Below are 12,742 nucleotides of genomic sequence, written 5' to 3'. Positions count from 1 at the left end.
ATTATAGCGTCTTCCCGAACCATCCCATCCCTTCTCCCACAGCTCACATACCTTTCACTCTGGCGGTCCAAGTGCTATCTCCCAGTTAGTATTGAAGAATGAAGCCACAATGTCTTCACCATCACTTGCTTCTGCTGCTGTTCTGGCCACAACAATTTACTTCCCTCTCTCGAAAGCCTCCTCGCCGTTTATCATCTTGTCATCTGCGCCAGGTCTGCCTGTGAATGAGGATCCTTGGGTACAGCTCCTTTCAGTGTGTAAATCTGTAACTGAGAAAATAAATTCTTTGTCTTCCCTCCCCCAAACACCCAAGATATGCGAAAGGGATAGAAAAACGGTAACAGAACTCCCATTCAAAAAGGGGGATGGGGGAAATGGAGTCATTTAACAGCCACTAGGCCGTGGCAATAAGGTGATGGTCCGGAACTACGCAAATGATTGCCTCTGCAATGTTCTAAATCACCATGGTCATGAGTGGGCACCCGATGCATGTGTCACATACTATTTTCCAACCAACACAGACATTAGAAAGCCATTTTTCTAAAAGCACAATATCAACTACCCTCACGGATTTTAAAAATATGCATCTACTTATATCACATCATCAAACCATATGTCTGCAAGGCTAGAGAGAGCTCCCAGGGAGAAGAAATATAATTAACTTCATGGTATACTTAAGCTTTAGTCATTTTGCTTATAAATTAGCAAAACCAGGCTGCAGTTAAGAGAAATCATTTCTCCCTTGAGATCATTTTAAAAGTACACTTTTCAAAAGCAACGTTTTCGTATTCTGCTATGCCCCATACATTACAGACAAGCAACCAAGTAGGACTCAATCTTTTAAAAGCTCCAATACCTGGGATCATTTTAGTAACATTTATTCCATTATTGAGCCATACCTAATTTTCTTTAGGTCAACGTTTCAATTATAGTCTTTAATTTTTAAAAAAGTCCATCAATTACTTAATCTCTACCATTTATATCCTGTGCCCTTATAACACTGTAAATTGGCAGCACTTTACACTTCCATTTTATTTCTTTTAGTACCTAACTAAACACGCATGGTTTAACCAAACAAGTCAAACCATGGAAAAGGCAATTCTGAAGCCGTTCTGATCTCTCTACCAGTAATCCCTGGGTACCCACAATCTAGATCATTCTCAGTGGGGAGTGATTTTGTCCCACCAAGGCACCTTTGGCAATGTCTGGAGACATTTTTGTTACGATTGGGGGTTCTATTGGCCTCTAGTGGGTATAGGCCAAAGATGCTAATAATCATCCTATAGTGCACAGGAAAACCCTCTACGACGAAGAATTATCTGGCCCCAAATGTCAGTAACGCCACTTTCGAGAAACCCTAGTCTAGATGGACTTCCACTATTGTTTGGTTGATACGATATAACCAAGCACACTTCAAACACCAAACCCAAAACACCTTCAGAATCTAATTACTGACAGCCACTCATTTGGTAAATATTTATTGAGCCATCACTATGTGGCAGACTGTGGAGATGTAAGAAAAGAACATCACCGTCCTTAGAAATTGTCGACGGGGGAAAACAACTCACAAAATCGAGGCCCTTGCCAGAAAATGCAATACTGTCTGCTATCTACTCCTATGAAGAGCCTAGTTGAGAGAAGTGATGGATGAAAAAATTTTTTAAAGGTATGCAGTCCATTTACATATCTATGTGGTAGAAGTCCTTGAATTGAGCTAGATGATATTTGGATTGTGTTATCTTAAGTCCTTGAAGAAATGCCCTCACTAAGTTCCATGTTAAAGTTATGCTCTCTGCTTTCATTGAAGAACACCTAAGTCATGAGAAACCTGTTAACTAACTTCCCATAAGAATCTTGTACTTAGGGTGCCTGGGTGGCTCGGTTGGTTAAGTGTCTGCCTTCAGCTCAGGTTATGATCCCAGGGTCCTGGGATCGCATCCCACATCACGCTCCCTGCTCAATGGGGAGTTTGCTTCTCCCTTTGCCCTCGCCCCCCACTCATGCTCTCTCTCTCTCGCAAAAATAAATAAAATCTTAAAAAAAAAAAAAAAAGAATCTTGTACTTACCCTTCAGTGCCACCTTCGTGAAACTACATGTAAATTTCTTTTAGAAATTAATATTGGAAGGTTTCTTCCTCTCTGATGACAACTATATACCTATTTCTCTTCACCCTGACTGCCAAATCACTTACAGAGCTAACTTTGAGGTTCAACTGTACCAATTACGTAGGCCCTTAAGCCTGAACATTTGTGTACTTCCCCATCCCTAACAAGCTGGTCTGAGGTGGTATTTCCATTTTCCCTGTTGTAGCTCCTCTGGCTATTTATACTTTACTATTTATACCTTAAACCATTTTATTACATCTGCTCTCGCCATAAATGTATAAAATGTGGGCAGGTATGAATAAAATTGAAAGCAAGGAAAAGTGACAGAAAACAATTACAACAGTACTGCTAGACACATGCACTGGAGGCCGTGACGGTCTGAACAGGACCCGTAATGAAAGCTTCAAGGGTCACTTCCTGCATGAGCTTGTGACTGAGTGGAACGCGGAAGGACAAGGACTAGATGTTACCTGAAGAAAGAAGATAGGAGGGTGAGGAAATGTTCTAGCCAAGAAATAAAAGCAGGAGCAAAGACAGAGGTGAGAGAGAGCCTTGTGCATTCAAGGAATGCCAAGTGGTTTGCTTACGCAAGAACAGGGTGTTTGGCCGAGCGGTGAGACATGACACTGAAGAGTTACTTCTGATGCCGCACTAAGGGCTTCAAACTCTGGCCTTGAAAAGCACGGTTAGAAATAGGAGACCAGTGAGGAGTTTATTGCAGTAATACAGGGAAGAAAAGATGACCCCCCCCCAAATGATGACTTCATCAGCTTCCATAAACATCAGGCATGTTTAATTAGTAAAACAATCCCTAAAACGGATTAGAAAAGAATCCAAATCCTATCCTCACCCCATTCCTATCCTCTTAGCAACATTAACCTTTTCAACATCACCTGGAAAAACGGGGTCACTCACCAAAGGTACAAAGGGAATAAGTCAACAGTCTTTGGACAAAAACATAAGAATTCTGATTCTGAGATTGTCCATTCTTCTTTGCATTTGATAGTATCTGGACTTACAAGCAAATTCTAGTAAGAAAAACTAGGAACTCTGATAGCTACTCATCTCACTTAGGACAGGCAGCAAGAATCTGTTATGATTTTATGTTTCCAATTGTTCCAAGCACAGTTTCTAATACAGAAATAAAACTGTTCAGTGTCTCAGTCCTCGGCTCATTTTGTTTCACAGAGATCTGCATTTCTGAGTTCTCGGGCTCCAACAGCAGTTCTGTTAGGAACAGGCAGCCAGTGTCATCCTGGGCACTGAGGTAGGCTTTCCACGGGTGAGCCCCAGCCCTGCTCATTGCGATGGTCTGCATGTTCACTACTTGCAGGGCCATCTGGAGGGTGTCAGGATGGACGGCTCCCCGCCAAGGGAACACCTGCTGATGAGCAACTTTCAGGCTAAACCAAGTTTTCTCAAAATACTCAGCAGTCAGCTGGCAATTGGGGACTAGCGTGAGGGCTCCAGAATCAGGAAGTTCCTGTCCCGTCTCCTTGCTCTCTTCAGGAATCAGGGGACCTAAAAGAGTTAGAAAGCTTGTGTAAGAGATCTTCTTAATCTATACAAACTAGGTTTTCTTTTAAAGACTTATTTATTTATTTATCTGAGAGAGAAAGAGAGCACACACGAGCAGTGGGAGCAGCGGGGGGGGGGGGGGGAAGAGGCTCCCCGCTGAGCAAGGAGCCCAATGTGGGGCTCAATCTCAGGACCCTGGGATCATGACCTGAGCCGAAGGCAGAACCGACTGAGCCACCCAGGCGCCCCTGAACTATGTTTTTTACCTGGATTTCCAAAAGTACACAGTGTGACTTTTATCTTTGGATAAATGGTTGAAATAACCAATGAGGAACTTCTTTCTTGCTCACAAAGACTTCAAACTCAGGCAATAGTCTGAGATGTAGCTAGGCTACTCTACTTTCTACCAGTCATCGAGAAAGGTAAAGATTTTTCATGACAAGGTATAGAGCAAGGACTATTTTTACCTGAGGTGGCAAAGGATGCAGTGTTAGGAAGCTCTGGGCCCCGACGCTCTGCCCCCTGGTATTTAGAGATGGTTGCCCAGCGGGCTTTGCCATAGACCGGCACCAGCGTGTTGAAGTCTGAGGCCCAGCTATTCACGGGTCTTTCTGCCTGATCCTCCAAAAGTCCAAGAGAAGGGTCAGATTTAGGACTACACAGGATCCGCTTCACTTCATCAATGCCAGCCAAGAGAAGGCGGTAGTAGAAGAGGCCCCGATCTCGCACTGCCATATCCTTTTCTTCCTCTGAGGTAAGACAAAGACTGAGTTAATCACAAACAAAAACAAAAACACACTCTATCCCCCAGTAGGGATAAAAAAGGAAGGAGGGAGGAAACCCTAGAGCATATTAACCTTATCTTCTTGGGTCCCCGGCAGGACTCACCAAACAGTGGCAGCTGTCGGAATGTTTACTACCTGACGTGGCAAGGACAACTTCCTTCTGAACCCACCTATGCAGTAATGCAGCAGACGCCCCAGCATGTCCTGGCACTCGGCAGGGCGCGAGAGGAAAAGGCGCAGCAGTGCAGTGAGCAGCTCCATCTTCACAGCTGGAAAGGTCTCTGACTTCACATTCTCCACGAAGTCTTCTAACACATAGGGAGCATTAGGGATTCTTTCCCCATGGACGCCAAGGAGCCAAATAAGCGCCTGTTTCCCCTGGCGAGTGAAGGAGGAAGAGCAAGTGCTTGACATTTGGCTGCCCCAAACACAGCGGCAGGTTTTGCTTCCCCCCAACGTCAGCACAAAAGGTATAATCTTTGATTTACTTCAATCTGCATTGTATCGATTCCCCACACCCTGACTCCACTCTCTACAACAGATAGGAATAAAATGTCACTACACAACAGGAGACTCAAGACTCCCAGGCCTGTGTTGGTTAAGTAATAAGGCTTCCTCAGTTTGGGGGCCTCTGCCCCAGTCTGGGGTTTAATGTGTCAGTGGAAGCTATGGAAAGATTCCTCTAAACCACTTCATGAAAGTGGTAATTAACCTAGAGTGCAAATCAGAGTCATCTGTGAAGCTTCTTAAAAATCTATGTGTCTAGGTCTACCACTCTTGAATATTTAAGTCGGTAGGCCTACAGTGAAGCCCAAATACCCACAAATGATTCAGATTCTCATTCCAGCTGGAAACTCCGTGGTCTAAATCTCTGGCTCAAAACTATTCAAGAAAACAATGATATCAAAGTATTTGTAATAAAAATCATAGATAAATCTCGTTTTTATCACTTCTATCCTATCTACACCCGAAGAGAATCTGAGGTGGCGATCAATTCTAAGTATTTCCACATTCAGACTCTGGGTAGAGAGAAGAATTAGATTCCATTTCACAGGGCAGGGTCCCAAGCATTTCCCCTCGGCCTGGAGGTAAAGGAGAATTGCCATCTACCTCGCTGTCTTGAATGTTCTCCTCACAGCCGGGCAGGGCCTGACACACAGCTTCCGTACACTGAGGACACAACCAAACCAGGTCTCGGAAAGTTTGCACCACCACTACGACACAGCACAGGATAAAAGAGCATGGGATTAGAGGCTCCATGCAGGAAGGAATCTTAAGGGAAGTCACATATTCAGACTAGACTGCTACGTGAATGTCTGTAAAATGGGTATTGGAGGGGTGGTCAATGATTATCTGAGAAATGTCTGAGATGGGCAATAATTTCTTTTTTTTTTTTTTTTTTTAAAGATTTTATTTATTTATTTGACAGAGAGAGACAGCCAGCGAGAGAGGGAGCACAAGCAGGGGGAGTGGGAGAGGAAGAAGCAGGCTCATAGTAGAGGAGCCTGATGTGGGGCTCGATCCCATAACGCCAGGATCACGCCCTGAGCCGAAGGCAGACGCTTTAACCGCTGTGCCACCCAGGCGCCCCTAAGATGGGCAATAATTTCTTAAATGAATGCTGCTCTTATTGGGTTGGCTATGAGGATAAATGAGCTCATATATGCAAAAGCATATGGTAAAATGTAAAGCAAATGTGAGGTCATGTTATTGTTGAATGATATTCTGAAGATATTATAAATGGAGCCACCAGGGCTGGGACTAGGGTAAGGCAAACACGGCGCTGGGGGTGTAAAATTTAAGACACACAGGGTTAGCACTTGCACAAACCTGACAGTGAGTGCCTCTTTCAATTTTTGCATCCTGGGCACCTCGCTTGCCTCACCCTAGTCCCAGCCCTGGAAGCCACTGCTGCCATAAAGCAAAAAGAGGGGTAAAGGTGGGGCGTTAACAAGCACGGGCATTCTGGTAGCCTTCATTACCTATGGAATAGCCTTGCAGAGTTGTGGCAACCTGAGGACCTGTTAGATATAGACCCTCTGCTTCTCTGATGGCAACAGATGAGGATGCAAAGAAAAGTTTACACCTCTGTTATTCAACGACAAATATTTTTTGAGCAACTGCTATAGGGCGGGCAATTGACCAAAAAAAAAAAAAAGCTCGAAGGGTAGCCAGCCATTACCTGTGGTGATGTGCTCTTGCCGAAGCCCCAGCAACTCTGTTAGAATCTGCACGCACCGATCCGTGTAGGTCCTGGCAATACCACCTAGAGAGGAACAGAAAGCAGAGAAAAGTGGTAAGTCAAATCCTAGCACCTCATTTTAAAAAAAACTTCCCACCAGCCAAAGACAAAGAAGACCAGAGATATCTTAAAAAATTAAAAAAAAATCCTTGCTGGATGAAATAACAATCGAAGTTTCCTAAGTTTGATAAAAGCGAATTTTCCATTGAACAAGGTTGAAAACTTTTAGTAACAAAGGTATTTATGCGGCAGCTAGATACGGGGCATCGCGGCATCGCTGGCGGCAGAGCGAGCGCACAGCAAAGTCCCTGCTGGGAGCACCTGACCGCAGGAGCTCTGCTCTCCTTCTTTCGCTCTCCCTGCCCCTGGAGAGAATCATGTTTTATTCTAATATAAGGGTTCCTTCTCCTCTTCCGCCTGAAGCCCTCCAACAAAACATAACTCCCCAGATGCTTTCATTTTGTGAGTCACTCTGGCCTTTTAAATTCCAGACAGAGTAATATGAAAAAGCCTGTGAGATTTAGGATTTATTCTGTGTTGGTCTGAACTCAGCACAATACGTAGCCCGTAGCAGAAGCTCAATAAACAACTGGTCAATTGGCACAGGACTTTGAGTCTGGAAAGCTGGGTTCCGACCCTGGGTCAGGAACTACATGACCTTTTGGCCATTTAATAACCTTTTGGTTTCTGAGTTTCTTCATCTCTAAAATGACGTGATATCACTGGTCCACTTTTCCCGACTGTCTCTCAAGACTGGGCTAAGATGATATATGGGAAAGCACTCTGGATCGTAGCCAACAAAAGGCCACATAAATTTTAAGTACTCTAGTTTGAGTTACCTGTATTCTCTATCATAGAAGATAAGGCAACACCAGTGTTGACAAAAAAAAAAAAAAAAAAAAAAAAAAACCCTCCCTCCGCACTCCTGTCTGCGGCCGCTGACCCCATGGTAATTTGGTGCATGGTCATTTGTCTCTGATGCAAGATTCCTTTCCTTTTGTTCTCTATGATTCCACAGCTTTCTGGTTGGCTGAAGCTCTCCCAAAGGAAAAGCAGCAGACCCCTACCTATGGCAAAGATGGCGGCCTGGGCAAAGTCGGCTGACACGTCGGTGCAGTACCCTCGGAGCTCCTCTAGCACCTGCTGTACGTTCTCATCGTTCACCAGCTCGCACAGCACCTCCACCTTCTGCAGCTTGATGTAGTGGGGCTCCGAGTAGGAGCAAAAAAACTTTTTGTAGTGGCTGCTAAAGTGACCGGGCAAACTATGCAAGATCTGACGTACGTGACACAGGGCAGCAAAACAGAGCTCGCGGCTCTCTGAAGAACAGGCCGCCAGCAAAGGTCCCTTGACTTGCACAAGCACATCAGTTTGTACGTGGGGGAATTTTTTTGCCAAGATCAGAAAGAGTTTCGTGGCTCCCATCACCACACCGGGGCTACTGCTCTTGAGAAAGCCATCTAACAGATTGAGAATGTCAAACAGCTCCTCCTCGCTGCGCGGTTGATAGCGTAGCAGAAAGTTCAATACTTCAGCCTGGCCCCATTGGTCCAGTTTTGGCATTCTATCCAAAAAAGAAAAGTGTTATTTTAGCGACCAAATTAGGACCATCTGCATGCAAATGCCATGTCGCCAGTCATCTGTTCATTGTAACAAGGGGAGAATTCTTGAGAACAGGCTGTGCCATAATAGAATTATTCTTTTCACGTACTATCTAAAGTTTACACAAAATAGGCTTTAAATTCCGAGATGAGTTTACAGTACAAATTTCCATTATCTAAGGCCAAGGACCATGATCACTATACCTAGATCCAGATTCTTTACAGTTTAAGACGGTATAAATCGCTTAGTTTGGGGGACATAATGATTGTAGAGGAGGACAGAACCTATTTCCACAGGATATTTCTGCTATCTCTCTATATCACCAAAAGAAACTAAAACAAATAAAAGAAATCCTCTCAATGAAATATGAGGAAGTTAATAGTTACGGTTAATTTTACTACTCTACAGAACTTGTTCAAGATGTCTCCTTCATTCAACATGTCAAGATCCCACTAGGATGCAGATCTCATCATAACAAAAAGAGCACTGAGGCATCCAAACCGATTTAAGAGATGGTGGGCGATGGGCTTGTTGATGACAACACCTCCTTCCTGTTTCAGAATTTCCTCTAGAGACCTCAGGCAGTTCACAACCACAATTGGATCCTGGTCACGCAGCAAACTGTATAATTCATTTACCAGAGCACCGTCTATAAAAGAGCACAAAGATCTCAGATAAAGAACAGCTTCAGAGTCTCAGGAATAGAGCCGGAGTACTAACTCCAGGCAGACAAAGCTGAACTTCTCTGCTATAAAAATAACAAAGGCAATAATAAAGTGCAAGGCAAAAAACTGCCATCTCCAGAGTGTTCTAAGTAGCTAATGTGATAGATCTCACCTGGGCCCCAAAGAAAAGGCTTCTCTGATCTCAAAAAATACCAAACCAGCCTTTCTACTTAAAGAGACAAGTACAGAAGTAAGGCCACATTACTATTTTCTACCAAAGTCACGTCACCTTTTACAAAGCCATACATATAACCGAGGCACAAATAAATACTGATCATGATGGATTACACTGAAACTTACCCACTTCAGAGTCTCCATGGAGATTATGCATCTTGGCACAACCAAGGACCGCCACCCTTCTGACATATGAAGCTTTATCTCGCAGACCATTGAGAATAGGCTGTTGGATATATTCCTGCACACCAGGCATCCTTAAACAACACATGCTGGAGTCAGCCGGATCCTGAGATACTAGTTTTGACATAATTGAGCCCCTATTCACTTAACAGAAAGTTGAGTAAATGTTTGAATGTACATCTATCGCATCATAACGAATTAGGGAAAGCCACTGCCAAGCTTAAAAAGTCATACTTGACTTTTCATTTGGAATAGTACTCCAGGGGCAGCAAAAATATGTATCTCCATAATTGTTTAGAAATCTTTAACCAAAACCAAGAACTATTTCAGCAAGAGTGATGATGGAAAACTCCCTTTAATGTAACCATATGACAGTTTTTAAGCCTAAGCAATGGCTGAAAACCTGACTTCAGGTAACAACTGCATTTTCCCTAGTATTAAGACGCTCAAATAGATTATCACCATTGAAAATCTGCCCCATGGTCTCCTGAATACATCAGCCACTGATAAACAGTCAGGGAAGAGGGTACTCACCTGAGGCTACACATGCTCCGTAACGCCAGCCCTCGCACCATTGGATTGGGATCCGAACAGTCTTTGCACAGTGTATTAATGGCCAAGAGAGCCAGATCTGGTTTCAGGGGGGCGTACGTACACATGTACAGATAAACCAACTTCTTCTGAACAATATCTACAGTGGCACTGGCCTTCACCATTTCCATGAAGACACCAGACATGTCCAAGCCCTGAGTCATGTGCCTGAAACCAACACACACAGCAGGAAGAAGTAAAATACATAATCCTCAGCCTACAACAAAAGGCATTTTACCTATATACATCTTGGTTATCCAACTAGATTGTGAAGGAAGCAACCAAGTCTACCTTGTCTACTACATTGCAAAATACTTCATGCTATCGGCCTACAATAAATGTTCTTCTATTCATTCAACAAACACTTAATTTCTGGTACATTCCTGTCTAGTTCAGCTTCTACATTCAAGGGATATGCTCTGGGAACATAATCTTGAAGACGGCATGGTCTCAGATCTTTAGGAACTCAAACTATAACTAAGGAGCAAGACAAAAACACCACTATTACAGTGCAATAGGTAAGTATTAAAACAGCTAAGTATTAAAAAAGAAGTTACAGACTAGTTGGGGCGCCTAGGTAGCTCAGTTAGTTAAGCGTCTGACTCTTGGTTTTGGCTCAGGTCATGATCTCAGGGTTTTGAGTTTGAGCCCCCCAATGGTTCTGTGCTCAGCATGGAGTCAGCTTGAGATTCTCTCTCTCTCAAATAATAAATAAATAAATCTTAAAAAAAAAAAAGTAATAGACAAGGTACAGTGGGATCCAGATGTCTAATACTGCCAAGAAATCATAAAATGTTTCCAAAGAGGAAGTATCCTTTAGTTGAATGAGCTGGAATTTTCCAGGCATGTGTGTTGGTAGGTAAGGATACATGCTATGAGGCATGTAGACATCAGCAAGAATGCTACATTCCTTTGAGAGTCTGCAACTAGTTGTGTTAGGGTGTTCTTTGGGTGCTATGATAAGAAGTTTGGAATTTATTCTGTAGATCACTGTTTCTCAAACTGTGGTCTCCTATAGGAATGAGATGGGATGTCTGTTTAAAATGCATATTCCTGGGTTCCATTCCACCCTACTGAAAGCAGCATTACTGGATTGGATGAAAATTTTACATTTTTTATAAAAAGCACCCCAAGGGACTTCTGTGCATACTAACGTTTGTGACCCACAACTGCAGCCAAGCGTTAGTTATATATTCAAATCCATGTTAGGAAACTTCTGACTGAAATGAGGAGACAAGGTGGACCCACTAATAAGCCACTGCAATTGCTTTGGTAATAAAACCAGAAAGGCAGTGCCAACCAAAAAGACTACATAGACATTTTCTTTAAAAAAGAGGATGGATATTTAGAACTATATATCCATACCATCTGACTTGGGAAAACCAGGCGTCATCAAGATTGACTCCCTCCCTTGGTCAGCTGGTGACATTCCTCAACCCAAATAAAAGCGGAAGAGCAGGTTTGGGGAGAGGGGAAGGATGCAGGTGCTACTTTGCATGTCTTTGAAGAAAGATCCAGGTGGGAATGCCCAGCGGGCAGTAGGATATGTGGGTTTGAAGATACAAAAGGCTTTCTGTACTAGACTCTATAGATCTGGGAGTCAGCAGTTTAAGTTCAACACATGGGTGTAACCGCCCTGCTGAGTAAACGAAGTCAAGCAAGTCCCACAGGGGAGGCTGCGGCCATCCAGAGAAGCAGGAAGAGCAAATCATACGCTGCCCTGAGTTCATTCAGTCTTTCCGAGCGGCCAGGGGTAGAGGGCCGGGGTGGGGGCTGCGGCGGGGAGGGCGGGCGGTGGCTGATACCTAATCACTCGCTGGATGACATTCCGGTAGCGCAGCCTATCCGCCTGAATGTGAGGGTTACACAGAGCTTTCTTCAGCTCCTTCACCACGTCCTCGGAGCCAAGGTACGGCATCTTCAACAGTCACGGGGCAGTCCCCACAGACCCCTAGGTAACTCGCGGGCTCCTCCTAGCCCTGACGGGGGAACCTGGGTAAAGCAAATGTCAGTCAGCGAAGAGACCAAAGGCGTGATCTCGCCCCAGCCTCGACTTCCCCGGGGCCGGAGGCCAGGCCCCAGCACACTCACACCAACCCTTTCCGCGCCCCGACGAGCCCCAAGCGAGGGTCTGTGGTTCTTTCCCCGGGACCTGCAGGCCGGCTCGCTCCGCCCCGAGACCGCTCCGGCTACCTCGGGGCCCTCCGCCCCATTTTCAGCCCCGCCGCCGGAGGTCCACAGACCCCTCCCTCCCCAGTGCCAGTGCCAGCCCTTCGTGCGCCTCGGCGCGGTTGCCCGCCCGGATAGGCCCAAGCAAGCTTTCTGCGGAAGTCCCGCCTCCTCGGGGCCGACAGCGCACAGCAGCTGCCACTCACCTTCTCGCAGCGAGCGCGGAGCGTCGCCCAGACGCCGATCTTAGGGCGCCCTTCCCCCCACCTCTCACCTCCAGGCGCAGCCGCGCGGCTCCCTCTGGTGGAGGCGCGGCGGGCCATCGGAAATCCGCTGCTTCGGCCTGTCTCCGCCCAGCAGCGCGCGCTTTGAGTGCCGGCCTCAGCTCCGGCTCCCGCGCGCGGGTAGGAGTGGCGCTCAACCGAGCGTTTTCCGCGGTTTAAGATTCGCCCCAGGACTCCCGAGAGCAAGGCCACTTCCTTTTTTCTGCCCACGCTAGGGACTTATTCCTCTATTGGCCTGGCTTCCCGTTGGGGTCTCTGGCCGCGTTGTTACCCCAGCGTGACTTGTCTTCGGGGCGCGGTAGCGGGAGCCTCGCTTGGGAGCTCTGTGCCCATGAAGATCTCGCTGGTGACTGTCCAGCCCCG

At 45.5% G+C, this 12,742-nt stretch overlaps 1 protein-coding gene across 5 annotated transcripts; it reads right to left on the bottom strand.

Annotated features, from left to right (window-relative positions):
* Nucleotides 1-2,877: 2,877 nt before the first annotated feature.
* On the bottom strand, nt 2,878-12,505 carry AP4B1 (adaptor related protein complex 4 subunit beta 1). 5 transcript variants are annotated; one of them, XM_040626879.1, is made up of 11 exons: nt 12,370-12,505; nt 11,732-11,918; nt 9,870-10,094; nt 9,279-9,409; nt 8,755-8,902; nt 7,719-8,215; nt 6,592-6,675; nt 5,520-5,623; nt 4,580-4,787; nt 4,092-4,373; nt 2,878-3,627 (listed from the first exon to the last, which is right to left on the bottom strand). In XM_040626879.1, exons 2-11 carry the CDS (start codon nt 11,842-11,844, stop codon nt 3,200-3,202), a joined length of 2,220 nt encoding a protein of 739 aa, XP_040482813.1. In that variant the 5' UTR covers nt 11,845-11,918; nt 12,370-12,505; the 3' UTR covers nt 2,878-3,199. The 5 variants fall into 5 exon arrangements, with proteins under 5 accessions (XP_040482813.1, XP_040482814.1, XP_040482812.1 ...); XM_040626880.1 differs by having other exon boundaries at nt 12,302-12,407; XM_040626878.1 differs by lacking the exon at nt 12,370-12,505 and adding an exon at nt 12,079-12,208.
* Between the last annotated feature and the right edge of the window lie 237 nt (nt 12,506-12,742).

Source organism: Ursus maritimus, unplaced genomic scaffold (assembly GCF_017311325.1).
Source record: "Ursus maritimus isolate PB19 unplaced genomic scaffold, ASM1731132v1 scaffold_12, whole genome shotgun sequence".
Taxonomy (NCBI): Eukaryota; Metazoa; Chordata; class Mammalia; order Carnivora; family Ursidae; genus Ursus; species Ursus maritimus.
This window is presented reverse-complemented; position numbering and strand designations above follow the sequence as displayed.